This window comes from Lipotes vexillifer, unplaced genomic scaffold, assembly GCF_000442215.2.
Source record: "Lipotes vexillifer unplaced genomic scaffold, Lipotes_vexillifer_v1.1 scaffold469, whole genome shotgun sequence".
Lineage (NCBI taxonomy): Eukaryota > Metazoa > Chordata > Mammalia > Artiodactyla > Lipotidae > Lipotes > Lipotes vexillifer.
Genome location: NW_006788006.1, coordinates 4,057,728 through 4,077,528, shown reverse-complemented (window position 1 = coordinate 4,077,528; position 19,801 = coordinate 4,057,728). Strand labels below are relative to the sequence as shown.

Genomic DNA, 19,801 nt, shown 5'->3' with positions numbered 1-19,801 from the left:
CTGCCCCCCCCCCCCCCCCCACCGGCTGACCTGAGGAAACACCGCTCCTCGGGTGCCTCCGCTAGGTCCGGGCCAGCCGCGCTGCTCATGGCGGAGGTGATCTGGGCGCGCAGGCAGCCACCACCACCACAGCCTTTTAAGTGCATCCCTGGGCAGAGGGGGCGTCCTCTCTCCTCCCGCCCACCCTGTGTGTCCGCCAATCAAGAGACGCCGCGAAGGCACTGTGCACAGCCGTTGGTCGGTAGGTGCAAGTGGACTTAACCCCACTGCTGCCTCAGAGGATGGCGGGAATCCCAGAGTTGTGAATATTGGCAAGAAAACAAAGTCTGGAGGAGCAGCGATGGGTCGGTTACCCCTGCTATGGGATCCTGGCCTAGGAGCGAGGGGACCCGCCTGTACTGCGCCCCTCTCCACCCCGGTGCCCTCCTATGCAGGTCACCCACCCACCCCGTACCCAGGTGGAGAAGCCCCCCAGTCTGAAGGGGTTGGCTGCTGACAAGCAGCGTTTCAAAAAAGGTAGGAAAAAGTCCAGGCATATTTGGTAGCCGATGCTAAAGGGTGATCCAGGGGCCATCCCACTGGCATCTTCTGCTTAGTCCCTGCACCTCCTGTGACACCCTGTAGCCCCCAATCCCCAATCACTCAGTCCCTAGGACACAGGCAGGCCAGTCTCCAGAGCATTTATTCTCTCCTGGTAGGGAGGGAGTAGGGGTCCAGTGGTCTGAGGGGCACAGGTGCCTACGTGTACCACATGAAGCCATAGGTGGCGTGGAGAATCTCCTCGTTCATGCGCAGCCCGTAGAGCTCGCCCATCGTGGGGGTCACCCAGCGCGTTGTGTGGAACACGGACTCGCCTACCTGAGGGGACAGAAGTGTATGGGTGGTGGTGCAGCTAACCCCTTAGGCCCATGCAGCCTGCTGGGACCCCACCAGGCCTGGCAGCCACTGTGCCTACACCCAAAACTGCCTTCCCCTTCTGGCACTTGACACCCACTACCCCTCGGCCCCAGGTTTTCTGTGGGAGGCTGCATTTCTGCAGTGGCCTAGACCCCCGCCCTCCCTGCTGAGGACCCACCTTCCAATCCGGCACGTCCTTCATGATGATTGCCTCCTCCTCCAAGTTCTCCCGAAGCATCTGGAGAACCCTGCAGGGACAGGGTGGGAGGTGGGGGACAGGCCTGACCACCCTGAGGGGCCCCTGACGAACACACCTGCCAAACGTGTCCCTGCCCCACCTCCCCATCACCTCCTGCAGCTTTCAACCCTGCGCATGCTGACCCCTCTTCTTTCCTTTCTTCCACTGGCAGACTCTTACTGTCCTCCTGCCCGGCCCCAATGCCCCCTCCTCCAGAAGCCCTTCCATTCTCTCTTGGGTCTCTGCTGCAAATCAAGTTTGGGGCCCTCTCCAAGGATGAGGACATCCCCCGGAGCCATGTACAAGGTCATGGCTGTCGGTCCCCATGTGTGTTCTGGCCTTATCCCACGCTGCAGGCTGCAGCACTCAGGCCTGTAACCTCCCGACCCTGGCCCCAGCAGCACACCTCCGGTCCTTCTCTGCCTGCAACAGAGGCATCAGTGCAATGCGGGCCTCAAAGTCCTCGATCTGCAGGCGCCTGTGAAACCCCAAAACCAACACTCAGATCAGACCATGGTGGGATGGGGGGAAGATGATGAGGCCCTTGGACATGCATTACCCTGGAAAGGGGTTTGGGGGAGAGGCAAGCAAGGGGGAAGGGCTTGGGCAGTGGGCTCTGCCCACAGGCAGCCTGAGACGGGGGATGGGGGGGGCATGCAGTCGACACAGGCGGCGTCAGTCAACAAGACTGCTGGCTTCACACTTTCTTTTCAGTTCAAAACTTTTTTTTAAATCCTAAAAATAGCCCGGGCCTGATGATTGCAGTGAACTGTGGGGAACGTTCATCATGGGGTTCTGGACTTTACAAAATCACATCACTTTCACCACAAAATAGCCGTGGGGGAGCAAGCATCATGGGCAGCTCCTTTCTTCTCCCTGCTTTTTGGCATCTCCAAGCCACCAGCCCCACCTGTGCTGGGAGGTGTGGGGAGAGCGATGCCCAATGATGTGGCCCAGGGAGTGGCCTCCGGCCCTGTCCCCTCATCACCAGGAATCTCACAGCAGCACAAGGAAGGGTCTGGGTGAACTTCAGCCCCCAACTCAACCCTCCCACCCCCTCCCCATCCCCCAGGACCCAGGGTAGCAGCCCCGCTCCAGGCTGCTGCCCTCACCACAGTCACACACTGTGGTTACTACTGGGTCCCTCTGGGAGACTGGGCCTGGTCTTGCCTGTCCAGTGTGGTGGCCCTAGCGTCCAGCACCCACCAGGTGCTCCTGAGTTCACTCAACAATGTTGAGCTCCCTCCACGTGCTAGGCCTTCTCCAGCACCGCCTGTGCTAGGGGTGCGCAAGCTTGAGGTGGGTGCTAAGGACACAGGACACAGAGTGGGAGAGGGTGGAGGGGCCTAGCTCGTTGGGAGCCAATGAGAAGGAGCCACGTGGCGGGGCGTCCGGCAAGCTCAGAGGCGGCCAGAGTCCCAACCAAGGCCATTGCAGACCTGGGTCCCTCAGGCCCTGTACGGCTGGCCCGGCCACTATCTTGCATGATCTGCTTTTTAAGCCTTTATATCATCATTGCCCGGTCACCACCCACAAAAAGACAAAAACCCACTAAGAGAGTGCATCACGGGCCTGTCCCTCCACCTCCACCTCTGCTATGCTAACGTGGACCCTCGGGTACCCAGTGGTGGACGTCAAGGGCACCCAGTAAACATCTGGCGGCGAGCTTCTTGCTTACTAGTCAGTCATTCCTTGAGGGTAAAGCCCAGAAATCGACTTGCTGTGTCAGGGCCTGCACTCCCTGAGGCCTGAGGAGTTGACAAGGGGCCCCGAGGTACACTAAGTCCACAGGCACACGTCCCCACCCTCCCATCCTCACCAGCGCAGGGCCTACCTGCGTTCGCGGTTCCACTTCATCATGCTCCAGTACCCAAACAGCAAGGTCCCGATACCCACGGCGAACATGCTGTAACCTGTGGGGAGAGGGGGCGCTGCTCAGCACCTGCACGTGGGACAGGCCACCTTGTCCTTTCTTCTCCTGAAGCATAACCCACTCACTGTGCAAATACTCCAGTAACATGAATGAGGGAGAAGGCAAAAGCCCTCATGAACCCCCTGCCAGAGATGGCCGGTACCATCTCTAATGCCTATTTTTTCAGACTACTTTTTTTTGTCTCTGTGGAAAGTCCACTGGCCCCCTCCCTTGGACACCACCCCCCCCGCAGCTGCAGCCCACTCTTTATCCCATTCACCCAGTCTGCGGGCGGGGACACCAGGCTGCGAGGCTGCTACACCTCTGCCCCCATGCCAGGGTTCCTGGAAGGTACAGGACGGGCAGAGACTATTAGAGGGCCTGAGAGCCTAAATGTTTATGGCTGGGTGGCCCTGGCCCCGCCACTGACTAGAAGGTTGTTTGGTTCCCTTCAGCCAGCTGGTCCCCGTTGGGAAGGGCGGTGTCCATGCTGGGTCCCAGCTCCACGGAGGTCCCGGCTGCCTGGGCCACCTCCCTGTGTGCTGCCCACAGGGGGCTGGATGGGGCTGCTGGAGGCAGGCAGTGCCCTGCAGGGGCTGCCCAGCCACCCCCTGGGCTCCCAGGTGCTGCTTCCTCCCGGCCCAGTGGGGTGGAGCCCCTTCCCAGGACCCCAGGAGACAGAGGCTGAAATGAATATTTACTGAGAACCCGTGGGCACCTGTGCTATAATTCTGACTGACAGGCTGTGGGCCTGCTGGGGTCTTCGGGGAGGTCTGGACGCTTGGGGCCTGGCTGGGGCTGGCTTGTCCTGCACCACCTCATTTTTCAAGCCTCAGTCTCTCCTCTGGACAGAACTTGTGGTTGCTGGGATGAAATGACAAGCTCAGCCAAACCGAGCTCCATTTATCACCCAGTAAAGGACCGGCAAATGGTGGGTAAAGCCACTTCCTGGGACTCGTGGGGGGACAAAGTGGGGACTCTTTCTTCTTCAGCTCGTCTCCAGCACAAGGCTCCTCTGGCACCTCTGTTGGACCCAGAGATAAATGAGAAACTGGCTCAATTTTTTAATCCCTTTAGTTCAACCTGTTAAAAACATGAGCTCAGGGTAAGGCACTTCCATGTTACGGGGGACAAGGTAGCGAGGGCACCCTGGTTCCTGTGCTCAGAAGTAGGACCCCTCCTGAGAGGGCCGAGTGCCCAGGACCAGTCCGTAGTGCACTCATGGCTCTCCCACAATGGCTGACCACCTGTGTTGGGCACTCAACGTTCTTTCCATTGGGTGGGAGCGTTTCATCAGAGCTGCCTGTTATTTGCAACAGCTGCAGAGAGGCCCGGGGCTGCTTCTTCCGACCCAGCCCCAGGGAAAAGACTGAGAGACTGTCTTTGTGAGGACCTCTTGCCCTCAACATTGGGCACCCATGTGTGGGCCCATCCGTAAGATAAATTCCAAGACTAAGGTAAGGTGGCCTTTAAGATGATGCAGCTCTAACTCATCTATTCCTCATTGACAGTGGTGAGGCCGAGGCCCCAGGCCTTCAGGGGGTGTCTGTGCCTCCAGAGCTGCCAGTCTGGTGGGAGAGGCCAACGAGGGGCATGCCCAGAAGGGGGTGCGGGCCATGTGTAAAGAAGACCTAAATGAATAGAAACGCATCCTGTGTTCATGGATCGGAACTTAACATTGTTCAGATGGCAGCACTCTCCAAACTGAGGTACAGATTCAACAGTCCCCATCAGAATCCCAACCTTCCCCCCACAGTCCCACAGAAATTGACAAGCAGATCGTGAAATTCATATGGAAATGGAAGGGACCAGAATAGCTGAAACAATTCTGAAAAAGAAGAACAAAGTTGGAGGACTCTTCAAACTTATCACGCAGCTGTGTGTACAAGACAGTGTGCCCTGGCATAAGGATAGACATGTACATTGATGGAACAGAGCTGAGAGTCCAGAAATAAACCCTCACATTTATGGTCAATTGATTTTGGACGAGGGTGCCAAGATAATTCAATGGGGACAGAACAGTCTTTTCAGCAAATTGGACAACTGGATAGCCACATGCAAAAGAAGTGTGCTCCTTCCTCCCTCCGTACACAAAAATTAACTCAAAATGGATCAAAGACCTCAATGTACTAAGAGCTAAAACATAAAACTCTTAGAAAACAGAGAAGTCATTCTCTGTGACTCTGGATAAGGCAATAGTTTCTTAGATATGACACCAGAAGCACAAGTGACAAAAGAAAAAAACAGAATTGGACTTCGTTGAAATTTAAAACTTTTGTGCTGCAAATGACACCATCAGTGAGCTGAAAAGACAACCCACGGACTGGAAGAAAGTATTTGCAGATCATATACCTGATAAGGGAATGGTATCCAAAATATATAAAGAACTCTTAAAACTCAATAATAAAATGACTAACCACCCAATTAAAAATGCATAAAGGATGTGAATAGAAATTTCTTCAAGGAAGCTATACAAATGGCCGATAAACACATGAAAAGATGTTCAACATTGTTAGTCCCTAGGGAAATGTAAATCAAAGCCACACTAGATACCACCTCACACCTACCAGGATGGCTAAAAGTTTTTTAAATGGAAAGTAATTAGTGTTGTCCAGATGCAGAGAAATTCGAACTCCCGTACATTGCAGGTGGGAACGTAAAATGGTACAGCCAATTTGGGAACAGTCTGGCAGTTCCTCACAAAGTTAAATGGGGAGTTACCGTATGACCCAGCAATTCCACTCCACCTCAGAGAAAGGAAACATATGTTCACACAGAAACCTGTACAGGAATGTTCACAGCAGCACTGTTCATAACAGCCAAAAGGTGGAGACAACTCAAATGTCCATCAAGTGGTAAATGGACACACAAAATGTGGTCCATCCATACAAGAATATTATTCAGCCATAAAAAAGAATGAAGCACTGAAACACTACAACATAAGCATTAAAACCGTGCTGAGAAAAGTCACACAAAAAGGACACAGAGTGAATGATGCCATTTATATGAGAGGCAAATCCAGAGACAGAAAGCAGATTAGTGCTTGTCAGGAGCTGGGAGAGAATGTGGAGTGACTGCTAACGGGTAGAGCATTTCTTCTTGGGGTGATGAAAATGTTGTAAATTTAGATCATGGCGATGGTTGCATAACTGTGAATAGACTAAAAATTGGTGAACTGTACACATGAAATGGGTGAACTGTATGGTATGGCATGTGAATCTCAATAAAAATGTTAAAGATACCAAAAAAACGAAAGGGCCACTGGGTGCAGGTGGGAGTGGAGAGAGGAGAGCTGGGGGTGAGAGATAAAGGGAAAAGGTGGGGGTAGCAGTCACTTTGGTAGCAGCATGGATTAAAGGCGGCCTGAGCCAGCTTGGCATGTTCTGGGATGTTGGCCCTGAGTGGGCCAGGCAGAGAAAAGGGGAGTCGGTGCCAGGCTTGGGGCCACGGTGCCTTGACAAGAGCAAGACTGATTGGGAGAGGGCAGCTGTGGATAAGGCTGGAGGACAGAGGACGAGGGCAGGGTGCAAGACAGACTGTAGGGCCTTTGCATTTACTGTTCCCTCTGCCTGGGGAAATCCTTTTCAGAGAGGTCCTTTCGCCCATTCTGGCTAAAGCAAGCCCCAGTTATCCTAGGCTCCGGCACTGACCACAATGGGAAATTATGGAGTGATGTGTCTGTCTCCTCAGCTAAACAGTGAGCTCCTCAGGACACAGCCCAGCACCACGGATGCACTCAACAATTACTAAATGCAGGTACATAAACAAAGACCACATCCCAGAAAGGAATGTGGTCTTATATTCCTCACCCCTCTGCAACCAGGAAAGACTGGGGTGGGTCTGTATGTGCTGCAATGAAAGTTGGTGTCAAGGGCTGTGATGGGAGACCCAACCCCAATTGGTGGTATTTGAGGCACACGGGAGGCACTGCTGTATTATTAACTGGAAAAGGACCGGGATATGGGCCACATTTGTCACTTAAAAACGAAAGAGGGCTTCCCTCGTGGCGCAGTGGTTGAGAGATCGCCTGCCGATGCAGGGGACACGGGTTCGTGCCCCTGTCCGGGGAGATCCCACATGCCGCAGAGCGGCTGGGCCCGTGAGCCATGGCCGCTGAGCCTGCGCGTCCGGAGCCTGTGCTCAGCAACGGGAGAGGTCACAACAGTGAGAGGCCCGTGTATCGCAAGAAAAAAAAAAAAAAAAAAAAAAAGAAAGAGATGCTGACTATGGGAAGCCCAGGGAGACCCAAGGGCTAGGGTCCTTCTGCAGCCTGGTCTGCAGCCTGGTCACAGAACTATCCATGTATAAACACCTCATGTCACACACCCGAGGAGTGCACTGACCTGGGTGTTAAGAAGAGACTCAAAGATCGCTTTATATTTGTTGAATCTAGGAATGAGTCTAGAGTCGAGTGCCCATGTGGTGCCAAATCTAGTCTGTGACCTGTTTTTGTATGTCCCTCGGGCTAAGAACACTTTTAGGTTTGCAAAGTTGTAAAAACAAGCAGCAATAGTGGATAAAGACCATCTGGCAGAGAAAGCACGAACTGTTTATCTGGCTCTTTACGGAAAAAGTTTGCCAACCTCTGTTCTGGATTACAAAAAAGCCAAGAAGGGGCAGGGGAAGACCTGAGTTTTCACCTGACAGTAACTTTTCTACTGTCTGAATTATAACTTTTTTTTTTGAAACCATGCCCATGAATTTTTTGGCTTTTTAACTGAGGCATAATTTGCACAACATGCGCACGGTTAAATGTAAAGTTCAATGACTTGTAACAAAGTATTCATTCTTAACTCGTTTTACATTTTTTGTATTTCTCCGTTATCCTTGGGTGCAGAGTATGGGCGCCTTTTACTTTCTCGCTTACATTTTTTTGTGTTGAACCCAATAAAAAAATTTAAAACGTTACTTAGAACCCTTGACAATTTTAAGAACACATAATTCTGGGATAGCCTGAAGTTGGGGGCCACCAGAGAGGAACCACTGCACATAACATCTTCTCTTTTTTTTTTCCAGAACATCTTTTAAATTCCCTCGGTATTTCGGGTTTCGGCCCCAGCTTTGCTCTGGGTGGCCCTGTGGGGAGGTCGCATCCTCTCTCGGGCCTCAGTTTCCCCACCTGTGAAACCGGAACGTGGCGGAAGGATCGCGGCGCGGGCTAAATTAACCTCAGTTTCATCAATTGTAAAATGGGAATTAACGGCACCGACCTCTTGGGCTGTTCCGAGGAGGCAAAGGGCTTAGTAAATGCTCGACAAACTGCAGCAGTTGTCGTTATTGTTAGTACTGAAGCTGTTGGAGATCCTGGAACTCCGCTTCCCGTCATATGGAGAGGGAAACTGAGGCCCGCTAGACTCCCCGGCGTCCCGACCCCGCCGCGGCACCCAGAAGGCCCAGACCCTGACACCCCGGCGCAGGGCGACACTAACCCGACAGTCCCCGACGCGGAAGGTTCCGCTTGTAGTCGATAGGGCCGTAGCCCCCCAGCGGGGGCATGTCCTGCTTCACCTTCGACGCCGCCATGCTTACAGGACCCTGCACTTCCGGTCGCGGGAGGAAGTTACGCAACGGAGACCAACGCCATGATGAGTGTGGCGGAAGCAGCCGCGCCGGTCTCGGACACGGCTGCGAAACCTAGGGCGCTGGTGCACCTACCTACCCCGGTGCACCTACCTACCCCAGTGCGTGGGAGAGCTCGGATAGCTGGGCCCGGGATCGACTGCACGCCCCAGCTGCGGCCGTAAAGTCCTTATTTTCTCTTCTCCCACATGGGGCGTGGCTTAGTCGGTGTCAAAGCCTGCAGCCCGTCCGGTCGCCAGGGTCCTTGCACCAAAGGACCACCCATTCACCTTCCCTCTGGGGCGATGTGCAGGCCAGCTAGAAACCCTCAGGTCTCTTCCCATTTTCTCCCTCTCGGGGGGCCCTGTGGGCAGCCCAGGGCTCCACAGGGTCAGGGCTGAGTACCGAAGTTGGGGGAAGGCTGCTACTCAGATTCGGACTCATGAGGAGCCGCCCCAATCCCAGGCACGGATTCCACTGGTGGAATCGGGACTGGTGGTGGTCGGGACTCCTTGCTAGTGTCCTCTCATCGGGAACTGCACCATTCAGCGTGATCATGAGTCACAAAGCCCTAGCTAGGGCCTTGGGGGACACCACGGGGCGGGGTCTGGGCCCCCACCCCCCCACCCCGAGGCGGGGTGACGCCCGCGGTCACTTCACAAGGCAGAAATTGTTACCTAGGCAATAAAGGGCACCGCGGCGGTGGGGGCCCGGGAGTGGGCACATGGGGGTGGGGGTGTGCAGGTGCCAAGTGCCATGGGTTAGGCCCGAGATCGGAGTCCGGCCGCCCACCGACAGCAGCCGCCTCCTGCTCCCCACGCGCCACCATGTCAGGCGACAAACTTCTGAGCGAACTTGGCTATAAGCTGGGCCGCACGATAGGCGAGGGCAGTTACTCCAAGGTGAAGGTGGCCACGTCCAAGAAATACAAGGGCACGGTGGCCATCAAGGTGGTGGACCGGCGGCGCGCGCCGCCAGACTTCGTCAACAAGTTCCTGCCACGCGAGTTGTCCATCCTTCGGGGCGTGCGGCACCCGCACATCGTGCACGTCTTCGAGTTCATCGAGGTGTGCAACGGGAAGCTGTACATCGTGATGGAGGCGGCCGCCACCGACCTACTGCAGGCCGTGCAGCGAAACGGGCGCATCCCCGGGGGGCAGGCGCGCGACCTCTTCGCGCAGATCGCCGGTGCTGTGCGCTACCTGCACGACCACCACCTGGTGCACCGCGACCTCAAGTGCGAAAACGTGCTGCTGAGCCCTGATGAACGCCGCGTCAAGCTCACCGACTTCGGCTTCGGCCGTCAGGCGCATGGCTACCCCGACCTGAGCACCACCTACTGCGGCTCGGCCGCCTACGCGTCGCCCGAGGTACTCCTCGGCATCCCCTACGACCCCAAGAAGTACGACGTGTGGAGCCTGGGTGTTGTGCTCTACGTCATGGTCACCGGGTGTATGCCCTTCGACGACTCCGACATCGCCGGCCTGCCCCGGCGTCAGAAGCGCGGCGTTCTCTACCCCGATGGCCTCGAGCTGTCTGAGCGCTGCAAGGCCCTAATAGCCGAGTTGCTGCAGTTCAGCCCGGCGGCCAGGCCCTCCGCGAGCCAAGTAGCGCGCCACTGCTGGCTGCGTTCGGAGGACTCCGGCTAGAAGCCGGGGTTCCCACCATTCCCGCCACCCCGAGCCCTGCGCAAGCGCAGCGCACGCGCAAGAAGCGCGCTTCCGGAGTTCCGCGAAGCCGCCGCGCGGCACTGCGCACCCGCCCTTTCCTCTTTCCCACTTCGACGCCGGGGGCGGCAGTCGACCCCGTTTGGAATTCAGCTCCTCCGCCACGATCCCAAGAGAAGAAGGGCGCGTGCGCTTCCTCGGTTCCCCGAGAGAAGGCCCCCGGGAAGGGGCTGGACGAGAGGAGAGGGAAACGTTGCCCCCGTGCGGAATGAGCGACCGCTACGCGGCGGGCAGTGGCTGCTTGGAGAAGCTGCTGGCGAGCGGACGCGCGCAGAGGGCGTCTGTCCACAGCCAACCGCGCATGCCGGTGAGGAACGGCGCGCTCCAGGCGCTGCCCCCCTTGGAACTTGCAATAAACTCGCTCTTTCTCGCACCTGGCTCTAGCGACGGCCCCCTTTTACGGAGCTGGGGGGAGGGGATTGCTCCCTGGGAGAAGGCAGGCGCGGGCGCCCCATTTTAGAGAAAAGCTTGTAGAGGTTCTTGCTACAGGTCTGAAAAGGGAGTTGGAAGGATTCGAACCCAGACCTTTCGGGCTTCCCATCTTGGGCAGACTCGAAGGGGCTTTGGAGTCGTCCCCGGCGTCGTATAATGGTCCTGGGAATGGAGGTGCTGGACTAGGGAGCAAGAACCCCAGCACCCTTCTGGTGTTTAAGGATGGTACAGCAAGGGGCGGGGGTCGCCTGTCCCTACAGAAACAGCATTTGCAAAAGAGAAAATTGATGCCCACACTGGTATCACTTGCCCAAGAACAGCCAGGATTTGCACCCAGATATGTCTGAAGTGGGGTGGGGAGGTGGTGGAAGCTCTCCTTAGTGAGGGTCCCTTCCTTGGTGAGGGTAAGAGCCTCGGGGGAGAGTCGAGGGTGGGGCATTTGTCTGAGGGTTCATTCTTTACTCTGTTCATTCATTGCATTTTTTTGAGCGCCTGCTGTGTGCCAGGCTCTGGGACTCAGCCAAATGGCTTGGATTCATCCCTGCTGTCAGTGAAAGGAGCAAGTGAAAAGTAAAATAAAAGAATGGTGTGAAAATAAAATAATTGTAAGTTGTTGCTAAATGCCAGGTGGGGGTGAGCAAGGAGGGACTGAAGGGAACGCCATTTGAGCTGAGCCGGGAAGGAATCAAACACTGGAAACAGCAAAAGGAGTGTTCCAAGTGTTCCCAAGACAAGATGGAGCTGGTGTGCTTGAGTAATGCTAGGAACTCCTGTAGCTGGAATGGAGGGGGAAAGGAGGTGGAGAGGTAAAAGGTGTGTGTCTGGTATCTGGAGAGGGACCCCACGGGGCCTGGGGGAGATTGGGGGTTATTTTGCCTGTGATGAGGTTACTGGGTTTGGTGACAGTGGCTCTTGTCATTTGGGGTGTATGGGAAACACCTGCCTAGGCCCTTATCCTACCTGCCTCCACCAGAGCCCCACAGTACCTGAGGAGGGTGGTCATTTATGGGTCTGACCGTACCCCACCCCTTGCTCCCTCACCCCCCATGGCTCTCAGGTGCCCTGGGGATTATGTGCCACCTCTACCCTCACTCCCTTCAAATAGGCTGTGGCCCCAACCCCCTCATTTTGCAGAGGAAGAAACAGGCTAAGAAAGGGGAAATGACTTGCTCACTCAGAATAAAACCCACATCCTTTTCCCCTTGCCCCCAAGGTCCAGCCATACTACTCTCCTTTGTCCTCAACCTGCCTTGCTTGGTCTCACCTCTGAGGCTTTGCACAGGCTGCTCCCACTCCCTGCACCACTTTTCCCCTCCTTCACGCGAGACTTGGCCTAAAAAGGTCACCTCCCGTGATACCCCATTCTTTCTCTCCTCACCCTTGTCTCAAGGTGTGATCCCAATGCCTGGGGCATGGCACATGCCTTTTTCTGTCCACTGATTGATCTGTGTAAGCAATGGGCCTGGGGTCCTCCTGCTTCACGGCCACACCCACAACTCAGTTCAGAGGGGACAAGGTCTCAGGGACCAGGGCTGGTGTCCCATTTGTTAGCTGGAGAAGATGCATGAGACTTGGCCTCTGTCAACGGAGGAGCTTGTGCCTAATCCAGCAAAGACTCACTTGAAGGCTGGCCGTGGAACCCCGGAAGCGGGCTTCTCTCAGCCAGTGTCGGGGTGTGGGGCACCAGTATGTGTCACGGGTGGAGCAGGACAGGGTTGCGTTTAATTTCAGTCATGTCTTGTACCAGTTCTATGCCTTGCCCAGGCTAGTCATGGCCACTGGGGAGGCTGGAGGCAGAGATGCCCCAATTACAAGCAGCAGCAAAATATGTAAGTAGGGCTTCCCTGGTGGTGCAGTGGTTGAGAGTCCGCCTGCCGATGCAGGGGACGCGGGTTCGTGCCCCGGTCTGGGAGGATCCCATGTGCCGCGGAGCGGCTGGGCTCGTGGGCCGTGGCCGTGGCCGCTGGGCCTGCGTGTCCAGAGCCTGTGCTCCGCGGCGGGAGAGGCCACAGCAGTGAGAGGCCCGCGTACCACAAAAAAAGAAAAAAAATATATATATATATATAAGTAAGTAAAAGCACCTAGGAAAACAGGGTGACATTTACTGCACATTGGAATTCACCAAAGTGCTTACAAGTCTCATTTTTGTGAATAAAATTTTGAAAGTGTGTCAACCTCTGAAAACAAATTTTCACCAGAAATTGTTCATTTCGGAGCCAGCCGGGTGGCTCCCACCCTCTGTGCTTAGAATCTACACCTGCAACATCATGTCCTGCAGCAGACACCCAATGCCATGCCAATCCAGAAAAGCCCACCACTCTGGGATGGAGGCTGGTGATGGCTAGGAGCCAGGCCGACGGGCAAAACCCACTGCATTCTCACTGCACTCCCCCAGCGCTGTGGGTAAACGGGCCACAAAGCCCCAGGTTCTGGTGGAAATGGAGGCCCAGAAGCAAGGGTGCGGAACCCAGTTGGGGGAAGACTAAATACCCATGACAAGTGAGGCCTGAAAGAAGCCCAAGAAGCAGGTGTCCTCTCCTTTCCTTTGCTTCCCCGTCAACAAAGGGTCACCCTGCTGTTCCTTCCCAAGTTTCCAAGCTGCCCCAAAGCCGCGACAAAAACAACGTGGGATACCAGGGCTGAGGGGAGGAAAAAAAAAAAATACAGCCAACACATCATCCATTTCTTTATTGTCCTTCAGATTCTAAAACTTCCTCATGACACAATGTATAGCCATTGATTCCAGCGTCTTTGTTTACTGGAACTTCTGTTCCGGTTTGGTGGGAGATTATTTTTTTAAACATTTATTATCAAAGACTTAGAGTCACAATAAATACAAGTGACAATCTCCTCCCCCCAACCAAAACAAACCACCTCCCAAATACCCTACACTAGTGTGACTATTATACTTTTCTTTGTTAAGGATTATAAAACTTTAGCTGTCCTTTAAGAAAAAAAAAAAGCTCAGTCCAAGTTCTTTAGGCAAACGCCATGTGCAGCATAACTAGGCATCAAAGAAAAACCCTATGGCAGAGCAGCAAGGACTGTCTTTCCCATTATTTACACCCCTGTGATGATAATGTATTATTTATATAGAAAACTCCTCCCCGTGTCTCTCTGCCCACGGGAGAGTGATTTGTGGGGCACAGGAGCCACAGGATGCAGCAGGGGTGTACTGTCACCTCTTTCATTCCCTCTGCACTGGAGTGAGCTTTTGCTTCCTAAAGATCTTATAGTACAGACAGGACCAGAGCCGTGCCCCGCCCCCCACCCCTGGCCCCCACTTCCCGCCTCCCGGGAAGAGGCCACTGTTGACCTTGTCAAAGGTGTGGGTCCCAACAGTACACATGGGACACTGAGGACTGGAGTCCACATGACATGGTCAGGATGGCCAGAGCCATGGGCAGCTCCAAGTGGATGCACAGTTATCTGTGAGAGCATCCACGTGCACACTCGGGCCCACACAGGCAGCCACTTCAGATGGGGAAGTGAGCTTGGTGAACCCCACACCAGAGTCCACAGAACAGCTGACGTTTTGAATAGTTTCCAGTTGCCATCGGGGGTTGCTGTCACAGATTCCCGGGCAGTTACAATTGTCATTTGGGACTGGAGGCTCCCACATTCTCTGGTTCTCCTGGGAACCAGAACCTCTCAGCCTACAAACTCCCAGAACTGTAGCCAATTTTGAAGCGTGGGCTTTGGGGCTGGGAGAATACCCTTAATGTTAATATCCTTCCTGTATTCAGAGAGGTATTTAATGCCTTTTTCTTGCAACATTATAAATTTCATCACAGAACCATGCACTTGAGGCTTATAGAAGTTACACTGCAAAGGGGAAATTAAAGGAAAAAAGGGGGGAGATAGAAGTTTTGAGACAGTAGAAATGAGTAAAGATTAAGGCATCTCACGTTCTTGACCCCCTTTTAAAAAGCTACATTTATGTCACAGTATGTCCTACTATGGGAATGTTCCTGCAAATGCTGGGCTGCAGGAGGCAGAGACAGGGTCAGGGCCTGGCCTTCCCATCCTCCGCCTGTGGCGGTCAGTTTGTACTGAACTCACGAGGCCTATTCAACAGCCTGGAGAAGTCTGGCCAGGTGAGGTGAGGAGAGGTGGTTCCTGAGCATAGTGGAGAGTGAGGTTCTGATGGGGACGGGGCTCGGGGCCAATGCAAGTGGCTCAGTTTGAGCCCTGGAGTCACAGACCCAGTCAGCCCCCGCGGGGGGTGCAACAACGATGGTGCACACCCAGTGCAGAGGTGACCTTGGCCCAGATGCCTGAGTTGCTGCATAGGACTGAGGTCAGTTTGCAGGGGAGGCCAGTGGGCACTCCTTCTTGGAGGATTCGGAAAATTTGGCCCATGTCATTGAACAGAGAGAGCTAACAGCTCAGAGTAGTATAAGACAGGTATTTATTTGCCAGGCACACAGAAAAATGAGAGGAATAGAAATGCTTGCATACTCTTGATTTTTTGGTGTAAAAACACACCCTTCCCCGCTCCCCCACCCCTCCTGAAGGTCAATTTCCCCTTTCCCCCAAATCCCTGGATCTTGGAATGAAAGCCACCCTTTTCCTGCCCTCCCCTCCTTCAGCCCATCTACATCATGTACTCAAAACAAAAATCAATGAAAACTTTAGGATTTTACACAACAAAAAATCAGAACGCTTTGGAAAACTAGTTCTACGGCATGTCAAAAATGTCCTCTAAACACTGATAGTCACACAACGTGGGGGAGGGCGCGGCGGCGGTTAAATGAGCCTTTATTAGAATGTTGCAGCAGTGTATTCGAAGAAGGTGGCTCTACAAAATAAGGATTTTAAATTAAGTCCCTAACTGCATGGACAGGAAAACCAGGGCTGGGGCTGAAGTGAGGAGCAGCATACCCCATCTACACACGCGTGTGTGCATACACATGACACCCTCACACCTGCACAGAGCTGGCCCATGTGCAGCACACACACAACAGCTTCTGCCTTTCCTCACGGACCGATTTTTAAGGAGTGGGAGAAACCAAAACACAACACAACTAAAAGCAGACCTGATCCTTTGTAAGACATTTCTGTAGACTCTAGGGGTGGGTTAAAAAAAAAAAGTCTGAAGGCAAACCCTGGCAGCTGCTTTAAGGGAAGGTTCTAAACTAGACCCAAACATGAACCCTGAAGTCTGGGGGTGGGGGTGGGGCGGTGCAGGGGCGCCTCCCCACCCAGACACACCTGACAGAAGCACAGGCCAGGGCTTAGGATGTTGTCCATCAAAGTTAAGTAGGAAAAGAAAAGAATTTAATAAAATAAACCACCACAACAAAAAAACACAACAGCCAGCCCAGCCCCTCCAACTTCCCGCTCAGGCTCTGGATGTTGCTGCCGATTCCCTCCTCCCTACTCTGTTGACGGCTCTCTGGCTGGGTCCGGGTTGCAGTTTGTTGTTCTGCTTAAGTGTGGAAGGTCGGGGGTCTCCGGGACGAGCAGCAGCAGAGGCCTTCTGCTGGAGCAAGGGCTGGGTGGTCAGAGGCCCACCCTCCAGGGCATGGGGGCCGTGCTTGGCAGGGAAGGTCTGCACAGTTTACATTAAACTCCATCATCGTGAGGTGATTAAAAATAATCTGTCAACCTAGAGATTGCCATGAAGGAAGGCAGTCAAAGATTAGGAGGCTAAGACAGAGGGAAAAGCAAAAACAAAACAGAATGCTCCGCTCAACTTCAGAAGCCCCGGGCGCCACTGCCCGAGCGTGTCACAGTGTCTAGGGTGAGCCGTCCATGTGCCCTTCAGGGGGCCGAAGGAGAGGGCGAGGAGCAGAACCAGCCCCCAAGGTCCGCTTTTCTGCTGGTGTTGGGCAAACTAAAGGCAAAGAAAGGAAGAAAGCCCATGGGAAAGGTCCCCAGTAATAATCCTGGTCCACCTGTGAAGTGGTCCCCCCACGTCGATGAGACTTTGCAGCCAAGATCGGAACTCTCACTTCCGCAGCGCGGCCGGCGCTTACTCGCCCTCTCGGGGAGCAGGGTGTCTTCCCGAGTGGAGGGTGGTGGGGCCAGGTGGGAGGGAGGAGGGAGCCTGTTCTCCACTGGGCCCGGCTCGCACTATTTCCACGTGGCCGACTGGGGGATGGAGCGTGGCGGGATCATGTCCAGGAGGTACTCCCGCTGGCGGTCCACAGCTGAGGAGGTCTTGTGCACCGCCAAGCTCGGGCTGACAAATGCAAGGGCCCCGCCTGCAACAGAACAGAGCAACAGGCCACAACAGCCCCAGTCAGGGGGAGGCTCCTGGGAGGACCTCAGCCTCAGCTGGGCCCACTGAGCAAAGGTGGTTCAAATACCAGCCTTGAAGCTAAAGAGACTTTAATAACTCAATCGCTTTTACAATGTTCCCAGCCTCTGCCATGGTAACCTTACACGTGGGGCAATAATCAGAGATTCTGTCATCTATCGGAACTATGAAAACTGAGTTGTTTACTACTGTACTATACAGAACACTGAAAAACTGCAAATGACTGAACTGTGCAACTGAGCAATCCAGTATGATGCAATACTATGCAGTCATTACAACTGATCCTGTCCTCAAAGTTTTTAATGATATGGTAACATTCTCTCATTAAAACATTAAGAGCGACACAGAATGCTAAATACAGCATGATGCCTCTGTAAGGTACTTCCTATTTTTTATTATATATGTGCTGGCATTTACACACGTGTGACACGTGAGTGAAGAGGTGGAGGCGGGGGGGGGGAGGAGAAAGTCCTGAAGTGCAGCATATGTTCTCCTGGAGTTGACAATGGCCACTGCCATTATCTCCTCTTTTTGTATTCTCCAAATTTCCACAATGAACAAGCATCACTTCTTTTTCTGGGGGGTGGGGGGGGGGGAGGGCAGTGTGCTGCATGGCTTGCAGGATCTTAGTTCCCCGACCAGGGACTGAACCCAGGCCCCAGCAGTGAAAGCGCCGAGTCCTAACCACTGGACGGCCAGGGAATTCCCCAAGTATCACACACCCACACCCACCCTGCCCCCCCACCGCCCCACCAGCCTCCAACCGGCACACTTAGGTTTTGGGCTGGCCTGCGGGAAAGGACTGCCCTGGAGTCTCAGCCGCAGCAGGGCCCAGAGTCGCTGTGTTACCCAGAAGTATTTTTGGTGGGTTAATATATTTTGTGGAATAAATGTTCCAAAGTCAAATGCACCACAGAACCCTCCCTGCGCATCCAAGGCCAGCACTCCAGAAACCTGCTGCTAGGTCCTGCCCAGAAAGCCACCATCCAGAAACCCAGGGCAACCAGGAGTCCAAGCAGAACTCTTCTGAGAAACGCTGCTCTTAAGCCATGACACTTTCATGTCTAATCCCACAAATCGTTGAACACAGCAACTATTTATTCCTTCATATTCTCTTTGGAACGTTACCCTTAATACAAAGTTTTTACGTCGTACTATCACTGTGCATACACGCGTACTCTCATATTTGACTTTTCCCACTTATCTCATGTACTTTCAAATTTCCCAGAAAAGGAACTTCTGACCAGTCTATGAGTTCTTAGCTGTAATCTTAAACATGCTGAACAAAAGTATCTCTGGTTTGTTTACAAATGCTCTCCGCTCTCCAGAAGAGCCAGATTCTTCTGCAGTTGGATGAACTCCCCCGAGCTCACTCTCCTCTAGAAGGCTCTGACATTTGGGCATGTTTATAACTCATGGTCAGCTGCGTGCACAGCCGGCTTCTGTGTTTTGTTTCCACCAACAACCCAGACTTCCCGGTTCTGACTAGTGAGATGGATCTCATGATGGCGCCTCTTCTTCCTAGAGCAAGCCCGGCGTGGGGGTGAGGAGGGAGATGGGACACCTGTTCCAGTGAGACCTCTCAGCTCTTTGTGCCTACATTTCACTGTCCAATTACTGACGGACACAAGACATATTTAACTTTCATCCTAAGGCCAGCACATAAATAATAAAAAACAGGACAAATGGTATGGGGGATGACCCAAGGACAATCCAGGGAAGGTGGGGCTGTGGCAGACTGGTGAGTGACCACCTGAGGGTCTCCACCTCCCCTGGTTGTTCCTCAAATGCCATCTCCTCAGACGCCTTTGCTGCCTACCTCAGCTGAAATCTCAGCCCCCGCCCAAGGGTCCCCCTCCTCCTGCCTGCTTTCTCATTCTGTTTTGCACTTTGTACCATCTGACCTGTCTAAGTCAGAGGGGCTGGGAAGAGGGTGCCCAGAGAGCAGGGAATGAAGGACACTGCGTGAGCAAGAAATGAAGTCAGTGTGCCGCAAAAGGTATCAGTACACTGTAACAGCAGAATCAGACATTCTCTATGGCTGGAAGGGAGAGGGGGTGAGTTGGCAAAATGAGCATCTATGCTCACAGGGTCCACTGATGGCACGGGGGTGGGGGGCACTGCCTGAACAGGTTCTGTCCCCCATTTTGGGTCAAGAGCTGAGAGTTTGGGTATAGAGGGTGGAGACAGCAAGGGTGATTAGTATTTATCCAGGGCTACCACTTGTTCAGGGCATCCTATTTAGTGAACAGAAGAGATGAAGCTGAAGAGTCCGAGGTAGCACGTCTGCAGGTTCAGGGCCCTTTTGTGCCATTACCTGTGCGTGTGCACGTCTTTGTTAAAAATAAGGAAGGGATGGACCCAACCCCAGCGAGGTCCCTACTCCGAGCCCCACGGGGTCTGCCCACCTGTACTCAGGGGCGCCTTCTTCCAGTTGGAGGTGGCGTTGCCCTTGCCAGCGCTCACGGCTCTCTCGGAATGTCTGCCGGTCCTGCTAACGAGGGCTGTGGCCGAGGCTGCATTCTGCAGTTTGGGTGACTGGCTGAACGTGTGCAGGATGCCTCGAGGCGTTGTGGCCGAGCCCCGGGACAGCTGGCTGGAGGCCTACAGTGGAGAGAGGGTGCAACAGCTTGTGTGGGGAAGGGGGCAACAGAGGGCAAGATGCTCAGCGCAGCCGCTCCTTGCTCTGGCTGACCTCTTCCCACCCACACGGGATCCCTAAAGTCCAAAATCAGGAGACTAGGTAAGTTACACCGAGGCGGGAGGGTAGG

General features: G+C 54.0%; 4 protein-coding genes across 4 annotated transcripts in view; 1 reads left to right on the top strand and 3 right to left on the bottom strand.

The window, feature by feature from the left end:
* The window catches only part of YJEFN3 (YjeF N-terminal domain containing 3), a 9,598-nt gene extending 9,452 nt beyond the window's left edge, over positions 1-146 (bottom strand). Inside the window, exon 1 of the mRNA XM_007461093.1 lies at positions 31-146. Coding sequence (XP_007461155.1) covers positions 31-146 — 116 coding nt within the window. The remainder of the gene's footprint in view (positions 1-30) is intronic.
* A 515-nt stretch (positions 147-661) lies between these two features.
* Positions 662-8,662, bottom strand: NDUFA13 (NADH:ubiquinone oxidoreductase subunit A13). The gene is made up of 5 exons (XM_007461094.1): positions 8,477-8,662; positions 2,970-3,048; positions 1,542-1,613; positions 1,072-1,145; positions 662-854 (listed from the first exon to the last, which is right to left on the bottom strand). The coding sequence occupies exons 1-5, from the start codon at positions 8,568-8,570 to the stop codon at positions 739-741; spliced, it is 435 nt and encodes a 144-aa protein (XP_007461156.1). The 5' UTR covers positions 8,571-8,662; the 3' UTR covers positions 662-738.
* Positions 8,663-9,327: 665 nt separating this feature from the next.
* Positions 9,328-10,541, top strand: TSSK6 (testis specific serine kinase 6). The gene has a single exon (XM_007461092.1). It carries the CDS (start codon positions 9,434-9,436, stop codon positions 10,253-10,255), a length of 822 nt encoding a protein of 273 aa, XP_007461154.1. The 5' UTR covers positions 9,328-9,433; the 3' UTR covers positions 10,256-10,541.
* A 5,490-nt stretch (positions 10,542-16,031) lies between these two features.
* The window catches only part of GATAD2A (GATA zinc finger domain containing 2A), a 102,415-nt gene continuing 98,645 nt past the window's right edge, over positions 16,032-19,801 (bottom strand). The window contains exons 12-13 of the mRNA XM_007461091.1: positions 19,439-19,634; positions 16,032-16,974 (exon numbers count right to left, since the gene is read on the bottom strand). Coding sequence (XP_007461153.1) covers positions 16,844-16,974; positions 19,439-19,634 — 327 coding nt within the window. The 3' untranslated portion in view covers positions 16,032-16,843. The remainder of the gene's footprint in view (positions 16,975-19,438; positions 19,635-19,801) is intronic.

What these genes read in the sequence shown, in the direction of transcription:
- NDUFA13 (XM_007461094.1), bottom strand. Translation starts at nt 8,570, where the DNA reads ATGGCGGCGTCGAAGGTGAAGCAGGACATGCCCCCGCTGGGGGGCTAC. An exon ending in TCCGCGTCGGGGACTGTCGG is followed by an intron (nt 3,049 to 8,476) that starts GTTAGTGTCGCC and finishes CTCTCCCCACAG; the next exon opens with GTTACAGCATGTTCGCCGTG. An exon ending in CAGGCAGAGAAGGACCGGAG is followed by an intron (nt 1,146 to 1,541) that starts GTGTGCTGCTGG and finishes CTGTCCCTGCAG; the next exon opens with GGTTCTCCAGATGCTTCGGG.
- TSSK6 (XM_007461092.1), top strand. Translation starts at nt 9,434, where the DNA reads ATGTCAGGCGACAAACTTCTGAGCGAACTTGGCTATAAGCTGGGCCGC.